The 26,801-nt window shown below is 41.5% G+C and overlaps 1 protein-coding gene across 2 annotated transcripts in view; it reads right to left on the reverse strand.

Moving 5' to 3' along the window:
• The window catches only part of LOC137637031 (IST1 homolog), a 189,267-nt gene that overhangs the window by 80,063 nt on the left and 82,403 nt on the right, over positions 1 to 26,801 (reverse strand). For both annotated transcript variants that reach the window (XM_068369343.1, XM_068369342.1), the window contains exons 4-5: positions 22,657 to 22,800; positions 9,039 to 9,215 (exon numbers count right to left, since the gene is read on the reverse strand). In XM_068369343.1, the coding sequence (XP_068225444.1) occupies positions 9,039 to 9,215; positions 22,657 to 22,800 (321 nt within the window). The remainder of the gene's footprint in view (positions 1 to 9,038; positions 9,216 to 22,656; positions 22,801 to 26,801) is intronic.

Genomic DNA, 26,801 nt, shown 5'->3' on the forward strand with positions numbered 1-26,801 from the left:
GTTAAGGGTATAAAACATAATAAACGTAAAGCACTACTTAGCAAATGAGAAGTAACTTTTCTTGGTCATAAGATTACTAATAAAGGTTTGACGGCTGATCCTAGAAAGATTGAAGCTATTGTAAACATGGAAGCACCAATTGATGCAACAGGTGTAAAAAGGCTTTCAGGTATGGTTAACTATTTGAGTAGAATTTTATCCAATGTAACGGAACCTAGGAGAAGGTTACTGCATCAAGATGTTAAGTGGAGGTGGTCTAAGGAGCAGGAACAATCCTTTAAAGCTTTAAACAGTTTGATAACTAAAACTCCTGCACTACGATACTAACTAATAACTTGTTGTACAATGTGATGCATATCAAAATGGTTTCGGTTCTGTATTGTTACAATGTGGTAAGTACATTGCCTATGTTAGTTGTGCCATAACAGAAACTGAGCAAAGGAAGCATTAGCCATTGCAGTCAGTCTTAAAAATTTCACCAGTATGTGCATAGTCATAAAATAATGGTCGAGAGTGATCATAAACCTTTTTCTAGTACAGTATTATATTGAAATCATTGTGTAGTGGTCCTAAAAGACTACAGAGTTTGTTACTGAACATTCTGCAGTATGATGTTGAAATTGTACATGAGAAAGGCTCATAGATGAATAGTGGTGACACTCTTTCAAGAGCATTTTTTACCTTTAGTTGATCCTAAAGAAATTGAGTTTGGGTTTGAAAGCTTTAAAAGCAATGATTTTGAAAGGGTGGCAAGATGAAACTGATCAAATTCCTGTAATTGTTAAAGCATATAGCCACACAAAGGATGAATTTTCTGTTAAAGGTAGATTGATTTTTAAGAATAATAGAATTGTTTTTCCATCAACCTTTCAAGATTAATTAAAAAAAAAATAATCATCTCACATTGGTATAGAAGCTTGTTTACATAGAGCCAAGTTAAGTATTGATTGGCCAGGAATGAATTCTCATATTAAACAGTATGTCTCAGCATGTAATATATGTAATACATACCATAGCTCTCAGCAATAGGAGAGTTTTGAGTCATGAAATAAATACCAGATCGACCATGAAAGAAGGTTGGCATTGACTTAATAAGTATTAAAAACCATAATTATCTTGTAATAGTTGATTATTTTAGTAATTTTTGGGAGATTGATTACCTTGATAATACCTTGTCAACTTATGTGATTAGAAACCTAAAGCTCACTTTGCCAGATATGGGTTTACGTCAGTGCTGATTAGCGATAATAAACCACAAGTCACAAGTGATGAGTTCATTCAATTTGCAGTAGATTATGACTTTGAACGACACAGAACTAGTAGTCCCACTTATGCGCAATATAATGGCATGGTATGATCTGTTGTTAAAATATCAGAGCACTCAACATAAAAGCTACTGAAAGTGGGAAAGATCCTTATCAAGCAATTTTAGACTTCAGAAACACACCAAATGCAGATTAAGTGCTACCCCAGTTCAATATTGTCTTGGAATACACTCTTGTAAGGAAATAAACTACAACAGAAGTAATACATAATCAAAATAAAATATTTTAAGAACAGTAACAACATTAAATAAGATTTTTCATATATAAACTATAAAAACTTCAAATTAACAAGAGGAAGAGAGACAAGATAGAACAGCGTGCCCGAGTGTACACTCAAGCCAGAGAACTCTAACCCAAGACAGTGGTACAGAGGCTATGGCACTACCAAAGATTTTGGAGTACCCTTCTCCTTGAAGAGCTATGCTAAACAGTCTCTTCTACCCTTATCAAGAGGAAAGTAGACATTATAACTGTATAGTGCAGTAGTTAACCCCTTGAGCAAAGAAGAATTGTTTGGTAATCTCAGTGTTGTCAGGTGTATGAGGACAGGAGAATGTGGAAGGAATAGGCCAGATTATTTGGTGTATGTGTAGGCAAAGACAAAAAGAGTCGTAACCAGAGAGAGGGATCCAATGCTGTGCTGTCTGGCCAGTCAAAGGACCCAATAACACTCTAGCAGTAGTATCTCAACAGGTGGGTGAAGCAGTTGGCCTTATTAGGCAAAAACCCATGAACATACAGCAAACTTACAATTCCTGCTTTGCAGTCAGTTATAGAAGTGCCTCTGCATATCTCCGACACTCATAGACTACAAGCATCAGGTTTTAATTCAATTGGGATGCTTGGGTACACATTGAACTTGACACAGTGTCTGCCTTGGTGTGGCTTCATGAAAATTATTCTGACAAGGGATTATTTCCAAACCTTCAGGTTTGACTCTTCCATTCATCAAACTGGAACTAAGCAACCCCAGCACTATCTACACTGCACTTTGCTTTGCACAGACACAAAGTGACAAGAACAACCTCAAGATCTACCAGAAACATTTGATCAGCCTCCATATACAAAGGCTTCTGAAAGTTGATGCCTCAATACTTTAACAAAGTGGCAGTGCAACTTGATGGCTTCCACCTTCTGATGTCTTACCTAGGCAGAATTGGGTAGACCATAACAGGGAGCAGGTTGGCAGACCTATGGGATCAATTGTATGACAAAGATTTTGTAGTTCATGTGTTCAAATGGTCATGCTTTCTCTCGATGAGTGTGCGCTCATATTCTCACCTTAATGGCCCTCATCTATGTTCAGTACTTCTTGACAAGTCAGACGAGGAGAGCCAGACCTAACAAGGAATATCTGGTCAGTATGTACCATGATACAGTGAAATAAGATGAGGATGATGCTGGGACAGATGAAGATAGATCAAGCTGCCACACAGCAGAATGGGGAAGATATGGGTGCAGTATATTCACAAGTGTTGCTCATTTTCAATTTCACCAAAGCTGAAAGGAATGGCAACATGAAACTTCAGAAGATGATCCCATATTTCCATGCAGCAGGTCATCTTCTGTTTGCAAGATCTTCCACATTATAGCTGCTGCAGATGAACTCCATTGCTAAAGTTATGAGACCCAATGAGTACACATTCTCTGCAAAGGGATATGTCACCATTTGCCGAGACAATAAGTTGTGGTCTGACAACTTCTCCAACCAGACAATCGAGCTGTTCCTGACGAAGATGCAGGAAACCTTTGGAAGGATTACCCATGGTAGAGGGATAACAGACAGGTCCTTAAACAAATGGGTGCATGTCTCACTGTGTTCCTTTGGAGAAGTTCACTGTTGTGCATACTGCTACCGCTGAAAAACACAATGATGTCCGTTCATCCACTCAAGCTACAAACAAGATAAACTACGATGCCTTCCTTTAGTGGCTGCAGGCACATCCACCATCTGCAGATTACCACCCTGATCAGCTAGTATCTATTTTCCCTGGTGTTGTGGTTGACAACTGTGACAATGCCGAGTAGACTGGTCAAGCTGTAGCACCTAAAATAACAGGGAAACAGTTCGCAGTAATCGCACTGCATTGTTGTGACAAAGTCAAGATTATAAGGAATAAGAACAGTATCAATACCAGGGGGCAAACCAAGAGGCAAGTCCCACTTTCTTCTTCAACAGGATCACTTGTGTCCTCAAGACAAGTTCACACATAGAGCAGTTCATGTCCTATGAGCTGGCTGTTCAAACTCCATCCCCATCTCATGATGGTGCCATGATGAAACCAACAAAGAGTGCCCTAGGTACTCTCCTCAAGTCCTTTGCTTCTGTACAACCCAAGATTCCAATCAACTGCCAATTTGTTATAGATGGAGGTCATCTGCAGCAGTCAGTAGTCTGGACACAGACTACTAACTGCCAGTGCTGCATTGACTACATACTGAAGCACTATTACTCTTTTTGATGGCTATAAAATCATCTCCACCAAGGATGTACAGCAACTATGCATGGAAAAAAAGTCAACATTCAACGAACTCCAATTTGACCAGACCATGCATACTACAACTCAGGCAGCATTTCTGGCAAATAACCACAATGAGCATTTCTCTGGCTTGCTGAATAAAGCTGGCATCTAGGTGAAGCAGGTGCAAGCTGATGCAGGTGAATTGAGTGTCAATTATTCTTTCTTTGGCAGCATCTGGCAAATTGGTGACTGCTGCCGGAACTGACACTGACCTGCTGGTAATGCTGGTAACTCTAACAGCAACAAACATGGACTTGTACATGTGATGCTGCAAGAACTCCATAACATACTACTGTACAGAGTTTATGGCATTTTAAGCAAGCACTGGTGACACAAGTAAATATCTGATAGTGATGCATGCCATAACTAGATGCGACACCGTTATCTGCTCTGTATCGACAAGGGAATTAAAAGGCATGCAATCTGGTGCATAACAATAAGGAGGATGACCTACTCAGCGTATTCATCAATGCAGAGAGCACTCATCAGCAAGACAAAGTAGGTGAAAGCTTTCCCCTGAAGCTCTATGGTGCATCCTGTTGTGCATCACTAGACGATTTCCGCTACATTTCTTTAGACAAGGCAAACAAAAGAACATGACCTTCCTCTACCTTCCAGTTGGCAATTTTGCCTCCAACAAGTGCTGCAGCCAAGCAACATTTCTATAGAACACATCTCACTATTCAGGAATGAATGGGGAAGCAGCCTACAATATGGGGATGGACACTAAAGGGCATCTTGACACCAGTTGATAATGAATGCTCCATTGCGCCAGACACTCTGCTCAACACAATCGCTTGTGGCTGCAGAGCAAATGGCTGTGGAACACTATGTGGCTGCAGGAAGATGGAGATGCACTGTTCTATCCTGTTTATAAAGTGCACTGGTCAAGCCTCCAACAATTCAGCAACAATGCCCCCCTTGCTGTACACTGCAGTTGAAACCAAAGAATTAACTCTTTGTTTCTTCGGAAAATGATGATGAGGATGACTGATGGCAAGCATATGTCATCATGTAAATATTTATCATAAGTTTGAAAATTATTTTTTCATAATTATTTTTCGTTCATGTACTTCAAACAATCCATGAATATTCTAATCATATGCTTAATGTTCATTAGTATTGCCACAGACATGGAGAAAATTGCTCATATCTTTGTATAACTGAATAAGAATTTCATCAAATCTAAGATATTACTGAAAATTGGTTCCCTGCCCTAAACATTTTTAAAGTATTTTGAATTGTTACTTGCATTTTTGTGACATTTTAAGCCTGAAATATGAGAAAATCTCAGGCCAGTAGCCATCTTGGATATCATCTTGAATCTCAGGACCATCTACCTGAGACTTCCTGCTCAGTTTGCCTGCCTAGATGTGTCCCTCGCAGCATTTCTCTAAAGCTCCAATGTGGATTCTTGAGGACTTTTAGAATGTTTTTCCAGACAGTTTTCTGGACATTTGCTCAAAGTTTCTGCTTGTTATAAACTTGTTAAGGTTCTAAACATATTCCTAAGAGGTTAAATATATAAACTGAAATTTCAGGAGTTTGAAAACTCATGAAGTAGAGCATTATCAAACTTTCATCACATGAAAATGAAACAAAAACATTGCTCTTAAATGGAAAAGAATTACTCAATCTTAAAGCCATCCATTGTGATGAGGGGTTTAAAGGATGAAACCAACAGGAAAGATAGGCAATATACTAGAATGTCATGTTATTATCAGATTAAGACAAAAAAATCTTCAGGGACTGGACTCTTTCAATTTAAGAAAAGCCGACAAATATTTTCTCTAAACATGACAAATTTTTAAGATAATTTATATTTTCCCTAAGTATACTAACCCAAGTCCTTTACTATATGAGAATGGATAACAGCAAAGCTGGAAAAAGCCAGTTAAAACTTCAAGGCAGTATAAAACAACTGGTAGGTAGTTCACCTGTCAGTGACCAAAGGCAGACACCTCCCCTCCAGCTCTGTAACCTCACTTGGATTGAGTGCAGATCCTGTTGTCCCCTCTTGGGGGAGTAACTGAATTCTATTCCTAGAACCCCACCGGGAGCTTATTTCCATCATAGAGAATTTTAAGGGGGAATCGATAAAATCCTCTGAGTCTTGTAGTCGGATGGCGCAAACAAAGGAAAGATCCACCACCACTAACGAGGTCTTCGAAGGCTGCACAGTCGTGATGTCATCTGGAGAAGCAGGGCACAAAGGAAATTTACCTTTGGAGAGAAGTGTCCTTGCATTCCCTAACAAGGCGCGGCGAATTCATTTGTCCGAAAGAAGCTAGTCAGAATCCTGACACAAGTCAGAAGAGCACCTAGCACAAGAGCTAGGAGGGCATCCATGATAAAAAGATGGGAAGTGCTCAGCATCCTCTAAAGAGGAGCGATCCCGATAGAGATTACGGTGGGATGAGCGCCTAGAAGCAGAGTAAAAGGGCAAGGCAAAATACTCCTAGAGCGTGATTGGAGCATGAAGGCAAGGAGCGACTGTAGCATGATGACAAAGCACGGTTGGAGCATGAAGGCGAGTCTCGACCGGAATGAGGTGAAGATCGCCATGAGGAGGCCACTAGAGAAGAGTCTCAAGGAAGTTTTTATGGGGAAGAAAAAATGGACCTGAACTACTACAAGTTTGAGGACAACCCCAAAAGGGAACAATCTTTCTTGGATTTCCTTTTGTTTCTCCTGCCAAACAACACCCACTGGAAGGATTGCTACTCCCTACGCTCCCTGGATGGAGAGGCCTCGGCACACATGTGGCCTCTGCAAGTCCAACACAGCCTGTGAGGATCAACCTCAACTAATGGAGGTGCCGCAAGTCTTGGACGGCACCCCGAGGTACGTCCGTATGACGAGTAGAGGGGAAGACAAACACACGAACAAACAAGCTTCAAAAGAATATATGATGTAAAAGTTCAAAGCAGAAATTGCCAAAGTTTTCTAAGCAAGGACATCACAACTGTCCTCTCTGATGGCTAGAATCCAAGTGAGGTTACAGTGAGCAAGAGGGGAGGTGGTTGCCTACCTGCCACTGACAGGTAAACTACCCGAAGGTTGTTTATACCTCGTTAAAGTTTTAACTGCTGTGTTCCAGCTTCGACGTTATACATTCTCCTATAGTAATGGATGATGGTTTGTATTTGTGTTGGAAAAACTAAGTTGGAGACACCAAGATTAGTATTATTATTATAACTTGCTAAGCTACAACCCTAGTTAGAAAAGCAGGATGCTATAAGCCCAGGAGCCCAACAGGAAATCAGCCCCATGAGGAAAGGAAATGAGGAAAAATAAAATATTTTGAGAACAATAACAACATTAAAATAAATATTTCCTATATAAAATATAAAAACTTTAACAAAACAAGAGGAAGAGAAATTAGATAGAGTAGTGTGCCAGAGTGTATCCTCAAGCAAGAGAGCTCTAACCCAAGACTGTGGAAGACCATGGAACAGAGGCTATGACACTACCCAAAACTAGAGAACAATGGTTTGATTTTGGAGTGTCCTTCTCCAAGAAGAGCTGTTTACCATAGCTGAAGAGTCTCTTCTACCCAGTATTATGTTAATGAGACCAGCAAGAGGGACAAAGTGAGGATTTGGATACCCCTTTAGCTGAACAAAGTGTATGAATGGAATAATGGTCTATGAAGAGGGTGAAGCTGAGCCAAAAGTTAATGATGACAAGAACATACTGGCCACAACTTCCCAAACCAAGGTTGACCACTCCAAGAAAGACTAGTGCTAATGTACTTTACTTCTAATTCAACAATAAAGGATATAATCCTCATCAACTCAGCTGAAATTGATAATCAACTTCAAGCTATAGTCTTTCCTTTCATGGAATCTAATAAACGCATAGCCTGAGGTAGAAAACTAATGCAAATGATTGTGGGTTACAATTACAGTAATCAATTGGCAGGTCCCTTTTGGCCCGCAGGCCAATAGTTGGACCACCCTGAGCTGGGGCAATCAGAAAAAGGTACTCTTCTCCACTTGGGTGGTGCCTGTGGGTGTGCATGTATGCGGTCAGGTGAAGGTGAGTAGGGCTGTCTGCTTCCTGGATTGTTCGTAGAATCGCGTTTCCCGAAGGAAGTTCGCTTAGGAGATGAGTCTCCTTTGGAGGTTTCAGAAGGTTGAGTAACTGACTTTGAGCTTCTTCTCTGGACCTTCAAGGGAAAATAAATGATGACTTCTCTTGCAAGAGAAGCAAAACTCTCCTATTAACAAGGACCTCCACTGACTGCATGAGTGTCCTCAGCAGATAGGATGCAAAAGGCAAGGATCCATCTCCCTGAAACTTAGAAAGTTGCTGCACTTATTCTCCGACAACTCCAGGACATTTCTACAGGCATCCTTGCTGAAAAATAAAGTCACTGACACAGTGGAGAAAGAAAGAAACTTTATACCTCCTTATAAAATTCTAACTGTTGTGTATTCTAGCTTTGCTCTTCTCTCCTATGTAAAGAACGAAGGTTTGTATTTGTAACGGAACCAATAAATATAAATCTCTGTTTGGATTAACTTAATTAAAATTTGGGACACAATTATTACAAGTATTGAAAACCATCGCAAAGTAGAAAAAATAATCCTATTCAATATAAGTTAACAATCGAATCTTATTCTGATTGGGGCCTCATGTCATCTACACAATACTATTTAGAAATTACAATTTACAGCAGCTTCCCTGTATTCTTTCACTACTTCCTTAGCCTTCTTATTAAGATCAAACTCTGTCATTTAACAGCTACTGTACTCTGTGGAAGGTGCAAATTGAGAGACAACTTAAGTCATGGCCTTTATGCCATTCATTTCTCAAACCTATAAATTTCAGCCTTCCTTTACTTTACTTGCTTCTTATTCGAGAAGCCAGGTTCACCATTTACAAGTAGTAGAGTAGTTTATCTATACTTACACCTTTTAATCAAATAATCATGAACAATCTTTTCTACCAACATCATTTTGATCCCCATGTAAGAATGATAGTTACTTGTGCAGTTTCCCCTAGATTTTTACTCCTACCAACAGCACAATTCTAATCTACACTACAACATACATACTGATTACAAGTACAGAACTCTACATACACAAAAACTTGTGTCCTTCAACTTCCCACAACAATAAGAAATCTAGTCTAAAATCTACGTATAAAAAGATTTATCTATTTCAATAAAACTGCCAGCACTTACACTTCCCGGAAAACCAAAAGGTTGTGGACCCATTGGCGGCTGCGGATAACCAACAAATCCAGTAGGGGGGATGTTCATTCCACCTCCACCACTTGCACCTCCGCCATTTCCTCCCAAGTTATTTTTTTCATCTAAGCTGATTAGCGGATCTTGTCCCCAATCTGCTTCACGCATTATCTGTTAAAGAAATAAAAACAATTAGTAAGATTAACTTCTAAAGAAACAAACCTATAAAGGTAAAAACAATAAAGACAAATTTTTCTTCTACTAACTTAGATCAAGGTACCTTTTTATATGCATACTCTATACTGTAATCAAACACCAATCTGCTGTTAACTTCAATAATACATTTTCAAACAAAGAATTATAACTTTTAAAATACTAACAGATATCAGCATACTGAACTGGGAATGTTAAATTAGCAGATAAATTAGATCTACATGAAGATTCCATGCCCAAAATAATTATGGCTATTCACTGTAGTCCCATATTCAAATTTAAAAAACTTATTTCAATAACTATTAAACAATAGTTACACTATTTAGGTTATGATTAAATGGTTTTTTTTTTACATCACCAGAAAACTCTAGGAAACGTTAATTCAACATACTTTCAATTAAACCTCTCCACAGTTTTCTCCTAATTTCTTCCACAGTTTGCAGGCACAATTGTCCCATACCTGTTACAAAAGCCTTCTTGTTTGAAAGGAGCTACTAAGAATCAATTCACTTAGTTATCTTTCAGAGAGCATAAATGCATTTAGGTAACATGTCTTTACCTAATATAATGAAACAAAAATAAAGAACTCTGTTTTCATCAAATTTAGTTTCCTCTTTTGTGGTCTATATTTGTCAGCTTTCTTAACAATTTGCATTGTGCTACTTGCTAGTTAACAGCCCACCCATTAATCATACTTAGCAAAGTTGGAGCAGCAATTGGCCCCAGATAAGCCCACTCAAAGACTTAGGAGTACTAGAGCCACATGTGAATGTGCACTCACACTAGAGGACAAGTTGGTAGTAAATACACAGTTCAGTCTAACATGTGTCTATCAGCTGTACACTACACCTACAAATAATTAGCCCATTTGCAGCAGCTGCCTTAGAATTTATTCTATAGTTATTGTAATTTCTGCTTCTTCAGTATCTACAGTACTGTACTTTTAAAGCTTTTACTTACAGGCAGTCAAGTTACAGGCTCCATTTATGTATTCCAGCTATTTTATTGCCTAATTACTGAATTTTGCTCTTCTCATGTAGGGTTTTGCATATAATTCAATTCCTGTAGTTCATTAATCATTTCATATTTCATGTAATATTTTGATTAACCTAGTTAATTAGGGTCCCCTCTCCAGCTGAATGCATGACAATTTATTGGAGATTAATAATAAAGGTAAGTTAGCTAGTTACCTCCATTTGTTGTGTAAGATACCAGTATATATCAAGTACTCTCTAAGCTGGGCTAAGGGGACCTCTAACCATTACGACTTGAAACAGATTCCAAATTGTATCAAATGAGTAAAAATTTTGCAGTGCATTTTGACGTCTTGCTACAGAAAAATATATTTGTAATGCATTAACCACTTCTGATAAAAAAAGCATAAAAAATCTCTACCTGGTCAAAGCTGCTATTTTCATTTCCAATTGTAGTTATGCTGATGATTTAATGTATCATAAAGGAAAATAGTTCATGTTTGTAATTTTTTTTTTTTCATGCATTACAGTATTATGTAATTCTATACATATTTCCTTCTATTAACTTTGGGTACATTTTAACCCTTTTACCCCCAGGGTATTTGGAAATTTCCAACCATTAACCCCCAAGGGTTATTTTTTTTCAAGAACATTTTGCAGTATATTTTTTTTAAATTGCTCTAACAGCCTTAATTTTCATCATAGAGAGGTCAGGTTGGTCTCATTCTCTTGGAAAATGCCTGAAGTTTCTCAAAAAATTATCAAAAATATGCAAAAAAAATTTGAACAGAATTTTTTTGCAAGGACGTATCGGTACGTCCATAGGGGTAAAGGGATGACTTTTTTGAAACGTACCAGTACGTCCTTTGGGGGTAAAAGGGTTAATACCCAACTACGGAGCTCTTTCTATATGGAAGGTTCTTGTCAGCTGATCTCAATCTATTGCTATTGTGTTCATACTTGCACAAAATCAAACCTAAATTAAAATAAATTTATAGCTCTCTCTCCTTTATATAGTGAATTCCATAGGAAAATTATATTAAATACATGATATAAAGTTTTAGAGATACTGAATACAATAGTCACCCCTCGATGTTCATGGTTGTGGATAATCTAATGTTAAGATATGCAAAATATTCTAAATAATTTTCGGGTTTTTGCCCCTCGTGGCATTCTCTCGGTGGGTTGAAGAGCTAATAAAACCGGGGGTAAAAAGTAAATATCAGGAAAGGTTGAAAATGACATATGACGAAGTGAAAGTAAGAGAAACTGGCAATTTAGAGGAGGAGAGGAAGTTAGTAAAAGAAAATTTTGTTGGGATTGCAAGTGATGTGTGCGGCAAGAAGGTTGTTGGAGGCAGCATGAGGAAGGGCAGTGAATGGTGGAATGAAGGAGTGAAGGTAAAAGTGGAAGAGAAAAAGAGGGCTTTTGAAGAATGGCTGCAGAGTAATAGTATAGAGAAGTATGAAAAATATAAAGAGAAAAATGTGGAAGTAAAGCGCAAGGTACGTGAGGCAAAGAGGGCAGCTGACCTGACGTGGGGTCAAGGATTGGGTCATTCATATGAAGAGAATAAGAAGAAGTTTTGGAAAGAAGTGAAGAGAATAAGGAAGGCTGGCTCAAAAATTGAAGAGACAGTGAAAGATGGAAATGGAAGGTTGTTAAAAGGAGAGGAGGCAAGGAAAAGATGGGCGGAATATTTTGAAAGTTTACTGAATGTTGAGGATAATAGGGAGGCAGATATAATAGCTGTTGCAGGTGTTGAGGTACCAGTGATGGGTGATGAGAATGAGAGAGAGATTACTATAGATGAAGTGAGGAGAGCACTATATGAAACGAGAGTAGGAAAAGTGTCTGGTATGGATGGTGTGAGAGCTGAGATGTTGAAGGAAGGGGGTGTGACTGTACTTGAATGGTTGGTGAGATTGTTTAATATGTGTTTTGTGTTGTCAATGGTACCAGTAGATTGGGTTTGTGCATGTATTGTACCACTATATAAGGGTAAGGGAGATGTGCATAAGTGTTGTAATTCAAGAGGTATTACTGTAGTTTGTTAAGCGTAGTTGGAAAAGTGTATGGTAGAGTAATGATTAATAGGATCAAGGATAAAACAGAGAATGCAATCTTAGAAGTACAGGGTAGTTTTAGAAGAGGTAGGGGTTGTATGAATCAGATTTTTACAGTAAGGCAGATATACGAGAAATATTTAGCAAAATGTAAGGAGCTGTATGTTGCGTTTATGGATCTGGAGAAAGCGTATGATAGAGTTGATAGGGAAGCAATGTGGAATGTGATGAGGTTATATGGAATTGGTGGAAGGTTGTTGCAAGCAGTTAAAAGTTTCTACAAACGTAGTAAAGCATGTGTTAGGATAGGAAATGAAGTGAGTGATTGGTTTCCAGTGAGAGTGGGGCTGAGACAGGGATGTGTGATGTCGCCGTGGTTGTTTAACTTGTATGTTGATGGAGTGGTGAGAGAGGTGAATGCTCGAGTGCTTGGACGAGGATTAAAACTGGTAGACGAGAATGACCATGAATGGGAGGTAAATCAGTTGTTGTTTGCGGATGATACTGTACTGGTTGCAGACACAGAAGAGAAACTTGGCCGATTAGTGACAGAATTTGGAAGTGTGTGTGAGAGAAGGAAGTTGAGAGTTATTGTGGGTAAGAGTAAGGTTATGAGATGTACGAGAAGGGAAGGTGGTGCAAGGTTGAATGTCATGTTGAATGGAGAGTTACTTGAGGAGGTGGATCAGTTTAAGTACTTGGGGTCTGTTGTTGAAGCAAATGGTGGAGTGGAAGCAGATGTACGTCAGAGAGTGAATGAAGGTTGCAAAGTGTTGGAGGCAGTTAAAGGAGTAGTAAAAAATAGAGGGTTGGGCATGAATGTAAAGAGAGTTCTATATGAGAAAGTGATTGTACCAACTGTGATGTATGGATCGGAGTTGTGGGGAATGAAAGTGATGGAGACACAGAAATTGAATGTGTTTGAGATGAAGTGTCTAAGGAGTATGGCTGGTGTATCTCGAGTAGATAGGGTTAGGAACGAAGTGGTGAGAGTGAGAACGGGTGTAAGAAATGAGTTAGCAGCTAAAGTGGATATGAATGTGTTGAGGTGGTTTGGCCATGTTGAGAGAATGGAAAATGGCTGTCTGCTAAAGAAGGTGATGAATGCAAGAGTTGATGGGAGAAGTACAAGAGGAAGGCCAAGGTTTGGGTGGATGGATGAAGTGAAGGAAGCTCTGGGTGATAGGAGGATAGATGTGAGAGAGGCAAGAGAGCGTGCTAGAAATAGGAATGAATGGCGAGCGATTGTGACGCAGTTCCGGTAGGCCCTGCTGCTTCCTCCGATACCTTAGATGACCGTGGAGGTAGCAGCTGTAGGGGATTCAGCATTATGAAGCTTCATGTGGTGGATAATGTGGGAGGGTGGGCTGTGGCACCCTAGCAGTACCAGCTGAACTCGGTTGAGTCCCTTGTTAGGCTGGGAGGAACGTAGAGAGTAGAGGTCCCCTTTTTTGTTTTGTTTCATTTGTTGATGTCGGCTACCCCCCAAAATTGGGGGAAGTGCCTTGGTGTATGTATGTATGTATGATAGATACGTAATACGATGTTCTTGCTTCGCCCATAAGACTATTTTCTTTCCTTTTAACCTCTTATACTGTATTGCTATAATAACATGATACTATGGAGACCTTAAATGGAAGGAGTTGTAACTACCATGCTAGGCATTTGCAACTTGAGTCACACACAACCTTAAGTCGAGTCTTACTAGAGACTTAAGCCAATATACATGCTACAATTATGCGTGGCACATGGATTCCAATGCATTTTCACATCAGAAAGCCATTTCTGTAGTTATTTCCATGCTCAGATGTTAATTTAACCCTTTAGGAACTATAAAAATTATATTTTTTTCCTGAAATAACCCTTCTTTACCCATTCTTATACCCAAAGGAAGAGAGGGGGAGGGTATTTGGCATTTTTTATTTATCCACTATCAATTTCTTAGTTGATTTACTTTTTAGTAAAACAAATTATACCAAACCATGATGATAAAGGATTGTAAATAAATCCAAAAGATTAGCTTATCAAGAAAAGTACAAGTTTTCCTCAGTGGAAAAATTATAGATACTAGAGATACATGGCAACGGAGATTACCACAACACAAAGACTCTAGCATCATAGTGATTATCGTATAGTGGAGGTTAAACTGCTGCTTCAATTTTTTTGCTGAAAAGCTTTTACTTCAAATGCACATAGGCACTAAAAGATTAAGGAAAATGCATGGAAATAATAGTCTCTGAGAATAACTGTAAATTTCCTTCTCTATAGTAAGAATGAAATTTCACAAGTTATAGTAATATAGTTACAAACTTAACATAATGTGAAACCATTTGTTGTTTTGAGCTCAAAGTAACTCAATAGTATATGCACACAGATCCAGCAGGAACAATGAGATACACTGCAAATCACCAAATTGATTCAGTTTAAATATAAGGTATGCAATGATAGTGGACCTGATTTGGTTCAGTGTCTGATAGATTGTTCTAATAATTCATATTTGAGAGGCATAGCATTTCAATACAGCTTTTCTACTCTTTCCTAGTTACATCTACTGAATATTGTATAATTATCATTACAGTACTATGAATTAATAGAAAATGGCTGTCTGCTAAAGAAGGTGATGAATGCAAGAGTAGATGGGAGAAGTACAAGAGGAAAGCCAAGGTTTGGGTGGATGGATGGAGTGAAAGAAGCTCTGGGTGATAAGAGGATAGATGTGAGAGAGGCAAGAGAGCGTGCTAGAAATAGGAATGAATGGCGAGCGATTGTGACGCAGTTCCGATAGGCCCTGCTGCTTCCTCCAGTGCCTTGGATGACCACGGAGGTAGCAGCAGTAGGGGATTCAGCATTATGAAGCTTCATCTGTGGTGGATAACGGGGGAGGGTAAGGGGCTGTGCCACCCTAGCAGTACCAGCCGAACTCAGTTGAGTCCCTTGTCAGGCTGGGAGGAACGTAGAGAGGAGACATCCCCTTTTTTGTATCATTTGTTTGATGTCGGCTACCCCCAAAATTGGGGGAAGTGCCTTGTTATATGTATGTATGAATTAATTAAATGGGATCAATAAGTCTCATGAAAAGCATTTCTCAAAGGATTCGTTCTCAAATGAGGTGAAAATTGGAGTACAGTACATTACAGTAATCTAATCTTCCCTAAGGAAGCAGCAGCAAAGAACCATGGTAACATCCACATACAGTATGCCGCATAATTCAAAAGATGATACCTCATTAGAAAGAACATTATAAATCATGAGCATATAACTACATTTGAATCTGAAGTCATGCTACCAACGTGAAATGACACACAAACGGGTAAAAAAAATGGAATACAGTACACAACTATAAAAATACAACACCCAGAACTATTTGTATTACATTTAGTCTACCTTTGGGTAAAAACAATTAATTCAATATGCATCATGAGTACTTATTTTCTTAAATGGTACAAAATACAGTAAGAAAGTGATAAACTAAATAAAAAAACATTTTTTGGATGAAATTAATATCAACATAGGCAGATCCCTTCATATATCATAATACATAGCTCCTCATCAAAGCGTCAAATTAAGTAATGAAAAACAATTGGAAATTAAAATTAGGATTTGCCTTGTAGGATCTCAACTCCGGCTTAAACGTTGATTACACACATAAACTAGAAATTATCAGACATAATTAAAAGTTAAAGATTTTTTCAATCCATGAGAATACAGTACATACTTCTATTTTACCGGAATACGAGTAAAAGTGAATATATTTACAATATATTCCCCTTAATGAAAAAAAAAGTTTAATAGAGGCCCCATAATTGTGTGTATTTTTTTTCCAAACAATGCATAAAAAAAAATAACCTAGGGAAGTTAAAAATGGAGTTTTTATGATAAAACAAAGTTTTATGAATACTTACCTGGCAGTTATATATATATATCTGAGTCTCCGACTCCGGCAGAATTTGATCGAAAATCGCGGCAACCCCCTTGTGGTGGTTGTGTAGTTAGATGGTTAACAACCCTTACAGGGTGGTACTTGGAATCATTACCGTTTTCTGTTCCTCAGATTATCTTTGCCCGACCTGTCTCCTGAGGGGAGGTGGGTGGACTTTAAAATATATATATAACTGCCAGGTAAGTATTCATAAAACTTTGTTTTATCATAAAAACTCCATTTTTATGAATAGTACTTACCTGGCAGTTATATATATATATATAGCTGATTCACACATTTGGAGGAGGAAAACAGACAGAAAAACATAGTTGGGGAAACAACAAAAGAGTTGTAGGAGAACAAACACCTTGATTCCTTACCTGCTAAGGTAGCTGACTTCAAAGGTAACTGCCTTAGAGTCGCTTTCCCTTAGGAGTGTTCAGTCAGGAGTAGACCTGCTACGCTGCAAACAACTCAATCGAGTCTGTCAAAGGGGTAGGACCAACAACTTGACTAGACTTCAGAAACTACCTTCGCCCCATGAAATAAAAAAGAATTGCAACCTTACTAAAACTAACCATCTAATCTTGCAGAAATAGATATAAGCTATCTATCTGGACTGAGGGAACCGTACCACAAGACGAGGACCTCAGACAACCATAAAAAACACAAACCCATATACAAGTACATAAACTAAGGTTGAGTGGGGGTATTAACTCCTTTGCCTAATCCAGAAGCCGCAGCTACGTATGGGCCCAAGGTATAACACATTCGTTAGTCCACTCTTACCTCTCTGAGGTAATGAGAAGCGAAGACAGAGTTGCTCCTCCAGAACGTTGCGTCCATGATCTGCCTAACTAACATATTTTTCCGGTATGCCAGTGAGGCAGCAATGGCTCTTACTTCGTGAGCCCGTACTTTTAACAGGGCGAAGTTTTCCTCCTCACAAAAAAGGTGGGCTTCCCTAATAGTTTCCCTCAGGAAAAAGGACAAAGCATTCTTTGACAGGGGTTTTAGAGGATCCTTCACCGAACACCATAAGGAGTAGGAAGCACCCCTCACGTTCTTAGTGTGGGCCAAATAAGCCTCGAGAGCCCTAACCGGGCAGAGGAGGCTTTCCTGTTCCTGACCCACTAGATTCGTGAGGTTAGGGACTTCAAAAGTCCTGGGCCAGGGTTTCGAAGGGTTCTCATTCTTAGCGAGAAAGTCGAACCTCAAGGCACAAACCGCTCCATTTTGGGTGAAGCCTACACGCTTCTCGATTGCCTGGACCTCGCTGATCCTCCTGGCAGTCGCTAGAGTCAAAAGGAAGAGGATTTTCTTAGTCACATCTCACAGAGAGGCTTGCGAGATAGGCTCAAACTTCTTGGAGCACAAAAACTTAAACACCACATCCAGGTTCCAAGAAGGGGGTCTTAACTGCACCTGCTTCGTTGTCTCAAAAGACCTAATGAGGTCCTGCAAGTCCTTATTCTGAGATAACTCTAAGCCTCTATGCCTAAAGACGGTTGAGAGCATGCTCCTGTATCCTTTAATGGTAGATACAGCCAGCTTAGCATCCTGCCTGAGGTACAAAAGAAAGTCTGCAATCTGGCTTAGAGAGGTAGAGGACGAGGAAACCTTGTGTCTCCTGCACCAAGCTCTAAAGGTCTCCCACTTTGACTGGTAGACTCTTTGTGAAGAGATCCTCCTTGCTCTGGCAATAGCTTTCGCCGCTTGTGCCGAAAAGCCTCGAGATCTAGCGAGCTTCTCGACAGTCTGAAGGCAGTCAGATTGAGAGCGAGGGGGTTTTGATGAAATCTCTCGAAGTGGGATTGTCTGAGAAGATCTGGACTTGCCGGGAGTCTTCTTGGAACGTCCATCAGCAACCCTATCACTTCGGTGAACCATTCCCTCGCAGGCCAGAATGGAGCCACTAGGATCATTCGTCCCAAATCGAGGAGAGCGAATTTCCTGACAACCAGATTGATGATCTTGAACGGGGGAAAGGCATACATGTCCAGCCCCGTCCAATCCATCAAGAAGGCGTCCACTGCAACAGCTTCCTTGTCCGGGACTAGGGAGCAGTAGTTGGGGATCCTCTTGTTTAGACTGGAGGCGAAAAGGTCTATTACAGGTCTGCCCCACAACTTCCAGAGGCACCGACAGACATGTGGGTTGAGAGTCCACTCTGTGGGAAGGACTTGTCCCCTCCTGCTGAGCATGTCTGCCCTGATGTTTCTCTGCCCTTGAACAAATCTTGTCAACAGCTGAGTCTCGTTCCCGTTCGCCCAAAGGAGAAGCTCTCTCGCAGTTGAGAACAGAGAGAGGGAGTGAGTTCCCCCTTGCTTCCTAATGTACGCGAGAGCTGTGGTGTTGTCGGAATTGATCTCCACAGTCTTTCCTGACTCCAAGGTTTTGAAGGCCTTTAGCCCTAACAAAATGGCCATCAATTCCTTCCTGTTGATATGCCAACTGATCTGACTCCCTTCCCAAATACCTGAGACCTCTTTGTTCCCTAGTGTTGCTCCCCAGCCTGACTCGGACGCGTCTGAGAATAACACTAGGTCGGGGTTCTTCTTGAACAAGGAGATCCCTTTTCCCAACAGAGTTGGGTCCAGCCACCACATCAAAAGATCCTTGATCTTTGTCGGAATGGGAAAAGAAAAAGTGTCCTCCTGGATCTTTCTGTTCCAAACCTTTGCGAGGAAGTGTTGCAGAGGCCTTAGGTGCAGTCTCCCGAACGGGACAAACTGCTCCAGGGAGGATAGAGTTCCCAGCAGACTCATCCACTCCTTCGCTGAGCATTCCTGCTTCCTTAAAAAGTCTTTGACTTTGTCCAGGCACCTGGACTACCTCTCCTGGGAGGGAGAAGCCTGAAAAAGAACTGAATTCAGAACTATCCCCAAATAGAGAATAGTCTGATTCGGCTCGGTCTGAGACTTCGCCCATTTGACGATGAGTCCCAGGTCCTGAGTCATCGTATACATCTTCATTAGGTCCTCCAGACATTTTTCTTTCGACTGTGATCGGATCAGCCAGTCGTCTAGATAGAAGGAGACCCTTATCCCCTCCTGGTGTAACCAGCCTGCCACATTGGCCATTAGTCTGGTGAAAACTTGGGGAGCTGTGTTAAGACCGAAGCAAAGTGCCCTGAATTGGAAGCACTTGCCCTGGAACACAAACCTCAGATATCTCCTCGAAGACGGATGAATGGGGACGTGAAAATAAGCGTCCTGCAGGTCGAGAGATACCATCCATTCGCCTGGACGAACTGCAGCCAGCACTGACTGAGTCGTCTCCATGGAGAACTTTGTTTTCTCCACGAAGGCGTTCAGAGAGCTGACATCTAGGACTGGGCTCCATCCACCCGAGTTCTTGGGAACCAGAAAGAGGCGATTGTAAAAGCCTGGGGAGGCGAGGTCTTGAACCGGCTCTATTGCTCCCTTAACCAACATCTGGTCGACAAGCTCCAGAAGAGCCTCTCGTTTCCCCGCGTCGGTGTACTGAGCCACTAAGGCTAGGGGAATGTCTGAGAGAGGTGGTTTCTTTAAAAAGGGGATCTTGTAACCTACCTTGACTACTGAGAGGAACCAGGTGTCCGCCCCTCTCCTTTTCCAAGACTGCCAAAAACGAGACAGTCTTGCCCCTACTGGTGTCTGGAGGACTTCCATCTCATTTTTTGGACCGGGGCCTAAACGCACCTCTGCTGGTCCTTGGCCCTGACTCTTCTCTTCTCCCCCTAAAATCCGCTCTCGAGGAGGTCCTGCCCCGAAAGGACTGTTGAAACTACTTCTCTTCCTTCTTCAGAGGAGCAGGAGCAACAGGTAAGGTCTTCCTAGCAGACCGAGACAAAAGGTCCTGAGTAGCCTTCTGTGCCAGAGAAAGGGAGATATCTCTGACCAGAGCTTCAGGAAAAAGATGACGTGAAAAAGGGGCGTAAAGCAGCTCCGACTTCTAAGCAACAGTCACAGAACTAGAGGTGAAGGAGCACAAAAGGGCCCTCTTCTTTAAGACCCCTGCTGAGAAAAGGGAAGCCAATTCATTGGCTCCATCCCTTAGAGCTTTGTCCATGCAGGACATGATACTCGTCAGGTCCTTCGTGTCCTCCAGGAGTTCAGACTTCCTGGTCAGAGTTCCGAGAGACCAGTCCAGGAAGCTGAAAACCTCGAAAACCCTGAAAATTCTCTTGACGAGGTGATCAAGCTCCGATATGGACCACATCACCTTGGCAGAGTTTAAAGCATGCCTTCTTGCAGAGTCCACAAGAGCCGAGAAGTCACCTTGGGAGGAGGCAGGCACTCCTAACCCCAAAGGTTCCCCTGTCTCATACCACATACCGGCCTTGGAAGCGAGCCGAGATGGTGGAAAAGAAAAGGTGGTCTTCACAGCTTGTCTCCGTTCCTTCATCCAATCATCCACCTTAGCGAGAGTTTCATTTTGATGAAGGCCGAAGACTTAGTAGCTTTCTTCCTGGTAAATTGAGACTGAGGAGAACGAGGGGCCGAAGGTTGAAATTCCTCCCCATAAAGTTCCAAAAGAGAGCAAGAAAGAACCTTATAATCAGTAGAAGAGTCGGCAGGTTTTTCTTCCTCTTCCGAAATATCTTCGAGGTCCTGCTCAAGGATAACATCCTGAAGAGTTGGGCTGCCAGCAGTCTTGCACCGAGAGCTGTTTGAATCCTGGCGCCGACCGCCGCTAACATCCAGTCGGCGAGAAGCAGTATCGTCACGATGACGAGAAGGGGTATCGTCACGATGACGAGAAACGGAATCGTCCTGAAGATACAGGCTGCCTTCGCCTTGAAAATGCAGACTGCATTCATCCTGTTTCCTCAGAAACGAGGCGGTAATGTCATGGTGTTTCGAATGAGAAACGGAATCGTCACGGCGCCGAGAACGAGATGCAGTATCGTCCTGGCGCCGAGAGAGGGGGGAAGGAAATTCCTGGCAGCATGCCGATGAAGAGGGTGTGCGTTGTCGTACTGCCGACGAAGTGCGCAGAGGTTTCTTGGGAGAGATACTAAGTTCTCTCTTAGAAGAAGATCTCTTAACAGGCAAAGAGACGTCCTTACGTCTGATGGACTGAGAAGGGTGGCTGAAAGCTTGAACTAACGATGAAAGTTGTTCCTGCATAACAACCATGAAAGCTTTAGCAACCTCCGCTGGCTCTCGCGGTGCCGAAGACGGCAGTTGTCGTACGGCTTGACTGGGAGCGCAGGCAGAAGAAGCAGGGAGTTTAGCAGGATTAACTGGGCTAAGGACTCTCTGTTTCGCCCTCTTAATAGGAACAACATCGAAATCGTCTTCCGAAGGATCAGGATCTCGGCTACTCGAACCGGGAGAGGGAGACTGCACATCCCGGTTCCACCCTCTCTTCATTGGTCTTGATTCGTAACGCCAATTACGTCTGGGAGAACGATCAGGCGAAGACACAAACGTATCCGACACGCCTTTTCTACGGCGGTCAAGAGCAGCCTGGGAGATCGCAACAGGACTGTCTGAGGCGACGACTGACCGAGGATAAGCACCTCTCACCCCCTTTCGGCTTTCGACGTACCTTCTCCTTTGGTCCTGGGAGCTTGGTAGAGGTCTAGACCTAGGGGTATGACAGATTCGATCAGTCGCCACCTCCACTGCACTTTCACAAGCACTAATTTCACTTACACCCTTACCTTTGAAGGCCTCCAATTGTGCTTTAATGGCCTCTAATTCAGCAGCTAATTTAGCATACCCAGGGTCATCCGTAGGCACAGATCCTGTAGAAGGGGCAGGAGTTACTTCATTCGGGGAAGGAATAACTTCCAAAGAGGTTACAATTAAAGGGTCAATAGATAAATCTAAGCTAGGCTCACTAGCAGACTTTGACTTTGATTTAGCTCTCCTAACTATATCAACCTCAAGTTTGCACACATAGCGCTTCATAGCTAACCAATTATCATCATTTAAAACCTCACATTCCTTGCACCTATTATCTAGAGCACATTCAAACCCCCTGCAACCCATACAGATAGTGTGAGGGTCAACCGACACTTTCGGCAACCTCACTTTGCAAATATGATTCGCACAAATAAGAAAATGAATTTTTCCACTCATGATAAGAAAGGAAAAAAGACAAAAAACAAACACGATTGCCAAATCCCAACACACTGTACTTCACCAAAAACGAAGTCCAAAAAGGCGATGAAGGGAAAGCGATCTGAAAAAACTCTAAATGGCGGACCAACGATGTTGTCGATCCGGCCGGCAGAGATAATCTGAGGAACAGAAAACAGGAATGATTCCAAGTACCACCCTGTAAGGGTTGTTAACCATCTAACCACACAACCACCACAAGGCGGTTGCCGCGATTTTCGATTAAATTCTGCCGCAGTCGGAGACTCAGCTATATATATATAACTGCCAGGTAAGTACCATTCATAAAAACTTATTCTAAAGAAAATTGAATATTCAGATTTTTACCTGAGGATCGGGTTCATATTCTAAATTGTAATTCTTGGCTATCTCAACGAGGTATTTTTCCACAAGTATTTTGGGCGGTGCTTGGACTCCGAGCTTATGAATTAAGCGCTCACTTATCGTTGCAACCTGCTGCTCTCGACATGCCTGAAATAAAGAAAGAATAATGATTATACTATAATATTTCATCCATTCTCACATTTATTTATACTTTCTACCAATAACCTATCTTTCTTTGGCACTGTAATTCTTTCTTCATGATAGTTGGAGTATCTGATGTGTACTTACTGTCACCACATTTTGGCCTTCAAAGTCTATCTTATTTAACAAAGTGCTGATAAATCATCAGTAAAATTCCAAATTCCTAAAGTAATTTGTATCTTTCCTAACTAAAGAAACCTAATTCCTTTTAATTAGGGGTATTGACCTACTCAAGCTAAAACAGCCAATGAATCGGTAACAAAGCATTCAGGTAACAAGGAGGTGAAGATTATCCACCCAAACACTACCAAACTGTTTCAAGCCACTTTTGACCTTCAGCCTCATAACTGAGAAGGTTGGTTGATAAGAGATTCTATCAAATGACCCAGGTTTGCTTACCTAGTAATAACCAAAATTATCTGTAAAAGATAGGTATTTTTTCCTATGCGAATACAAAACCTTTTGCCCTTATTATTAGGAGACTCACTCCTTATTGGGAGGCAGTCTGTACTGGTAACTTGGTTTGTATGAAACTTCCTATTAGGCCACAGAAGAACCTTCCCCCCCTGGTTAGGGGAGAGCATGTCTGCAGTACCACACTAAGACTAATGTGAATCAATGGACTTGGTAAACAAACATCCATCCTCTTCCTTGTCATAGGAATGGGGGATTTGTTTCTAAACAGACCAAATCTTTTAGTACAATGCTCACTTACCCTCACGTCTTACAATCCAGGCAATAGAAGGTCTTAGAGGCAGAATCTACATTTGAATCTACGATTGTGCCAGAAAGCTACCTAACAAGAGATGCTTGTCCTTGTTAGAAAGCTGGAGAATTACACTTCCTGTTGAACCCCCCCCCCCCCCCCAACCAAAGGAGAAAGTGTATAAGGACTTGTGGGCAACATCCTACGGGTAAAAATAAGTGGTGGCCCTCACTGTAACACAAACAGACTCTTCCAATAGGCTAAAGAAATGGCAATGCCTGACTCCATGAGCTCTTGCTCAAAAGGGCAGTTGTCTCATTCACCAAATGATACACACTCATGATCTTCTAAAGAAAACAAGGAGGCAGAGCTCTTGAACATTTCCTCCTAGTTCCCGCCAGAGTTAACAAATACAGTAGTAAGTAACACTCGGGCCTGAGCCTTCTTCAGATAGCACTGCAGGCCTTTCACTAGACGAAAAAGAATCGCATTGTGAGTCATACCAGCAAGGGTCAAAGGGAAGGGATCAAAACGAATTCACAGCTATGTCATGGCGCATACAAGTTCTGGGACTTTACCTCAAAGTCAGACATAAAGACCAACGAAATAGAACCCCATCCTTCGGGGAGACAGCCACATCCTTTGAGTGACTAACCTAATGAGACGACAGTCAATGAAACTTGCATACTCTTTTCGCCAATTTTAAGGCTGGCAAAAAGACAGTCTTGAGGGTGAGATGCATCATATACCTGGTGATCTACATAGCTAACCTCCTCAGCGCCAGAGGCCTGAATATGAAAGTCATGTTCCACTCCAGAAATCTGAATTCCCATCTTGGGCAAAGCTGATCAAAACTTCCCATGAACACGAGCAATTTGCACTAGGATGAGAGATCCAAGCATTTCAGCCAGAAGACCTGGATCAAGGTCAAATGAGGGCCTTTCACACATGAGACTGGGAGGAGCTTCTCTCTGCAAATTTAGACAAGAAAGTTTGAGATCTGAAGAGTGGATGCGACTGAAGAGAAATTCCTCCAACAATTGTTGCTGAGGATTGCTCACTCTTCTCATTGTAGAGACTTGCAAACAACCCTTGCAGGTATCCAGATATCTGCTTCAAATTTCAGTTAGGTGCAAAAAGCCATACTCGTACATTAGATAGTCTTCATCATCTACAAAGTGTAACGTCCTGGTACAGTAGTACCTCTGAAGGTGTGGCTAACAAAGAACAATAAGCCACAGGTATATCTCATTCAAGACCACAAGAAGAGCTAGCAATTGGATACCACTTGGCTTGGGACCACCTGGGAGCCATGGGAGCCACTAGGGTCACCTTGAAAATGAGGCTGAGGCATACACATCCAGGTTAGCTAATGGGTGCTGGGATATATCCTCAAATACCATCCATGAGTTCAAAGCTGGGGATCAGAATACCATTGGTACTCTGTTCAACAAGATTAATCGCAAGTTATTCACATAAGCTGATCACAAACCTTGCTGCCAATTACAGTACAGTGATACCTCTCAACACGAAAGAATCTGCTTACAATATTTTTACTCTGTGAAACGAGATGCGAAGAATTTTACAACTCGCATCACGAAAAATGTTTCACACAATGAAAGGACATACGGTACGAGAGCCCGACTGTGTCCAAGACTGATTTTAAAATTTGCGCGCCGCCAGCCCGTAAACTCGCCACCATCCTCTCGCGCTCCCATTGGTTATCTCCCTACTCAAATGCTAGTTACCACAAGATCCTGCTCTCCTATTGGTCAGCATCTACTGTACTGTATTCCATCATGCATCTTGCATTAGCGTTCCTTTTCCATTTCGTTTCAGCAGCGGTATCGTACGCATTGACTTAGTTTGTGATTTTGCTTTCGTAACAATTGTATTGTACTGTATCGTGTGTGATATTACGTTAGCTTATTAGCCATGGGTCCCAAGAAAGTTGCTGATGTCCAGGGAAAGAAGAATAATCAAGAAATACGAGGCTGGCATGCAGTCGTGTGATTGAGAAGGAATATGGCCGAAATACGTCTATGATAGGAATGATCCTGAAGCAGAAGGAAGCTATCAAAGCAGCAACACCTTCTAAGAGTGTGACTGTTTTCTCCAGCAAGAGGAGCCACATCCACGATGAGATGGAGAGACTGCTGCTTGTCTGGATAAAGGACAAGGAAATGGCTGGAGACACTATCACTAAAGCGATAATCTGCCAGAAGGCCAGCGCCATTTACAGTGATCCCATGCGTGCTCAGGCCGAAGTCAACGCATGAAAAGGAACATCGAAGCAGGAACCCCCAGAGTTCAAGGCTTCTCATAGGTGGTTAGAAAAATTTACGACACTGACGTTCATTCAGTGGTGTGTCATCAGGTGACTGCAAGCTCGAACACGAAAGCGGCTGAAACCTTTGTTAAGAAGTTTGATGAGTTGACTCTCCAGGAAGACTACAGTCCCCAGCAAGTCTGTGATGAAACTGGACTTCTTTGGGAAAAAAAATGCCTTGTCGAACGTACATCAGGGCAGAAGAAAAGGGGCTACCCGGGCATAAGCCTATGAAGGACAGGCTTACCCTTGCACTCTGTGCAAACGCCAGTGGGGATTGTAAGGTGAAACCCCTTCTGGTTATCACTCCGATACTCCTCGAGCCTTCAAGGCCCACGAAGTGTTTAAGGAGAATCTACCCGTTTTAACTGTAGTGTACTGATATTTCGCCAAAAAACTTTAACTTAAGGAAGCTTAACGAAAGAACTTCGCTGGATGGACTACTTGTATAACCCCAATCATATCGCTTACCCTCTTCCGCCACTAGTTAAGGAGAATTTGGCAAAATGGATTAAGACAAAGTAATTCCAAAAGTTAGTGAGCCAACCGAGAGGTGCTCGGGATCAGTAGTAGCCCCAAGTCGAATAATGACATAAGACTTTGAGTCAACTTCACATCAGTGAACAAGGCAGTGAAAAAAGAGGTACATCCAATGGCCTCTGTTGACGAGAATCTCGGAAAAATTCAAGTAACCAGATTCCTTAGCAAGCTTGACGCCAACTCTAGGATTTGGCAAATCCCACTTGACCCAGGCTCCTGACTCCTCACTACATTTATAGCTCCCTTTGGACGGTATTGCTTCAATCGCCTACCTTTCAGTATTAGCTCTGCCCCGGAAGTATTCCAAAGGACCAAGTCGCAGATCCTTGAAGGCTTGGATGGAGTCATCTGCCATATGGACGATGTCTTATT

This window comes from Palaemon carinicauda, unplaced genomic scaffold, assembly GCF_036898095.1.
Source record: "Palaemon carinicauda isolate YSFRI2023 unplaced genomic scaffold, ASM3689809v2 scaffold5, whole genome shotgun sequence".
Lineage (NCBI taxonomy): Eukaryota > Metazoa > Arthropoda > Malacostraca > Decapoda > Palaemonidae > Palaemon > Palaemon carinicauda.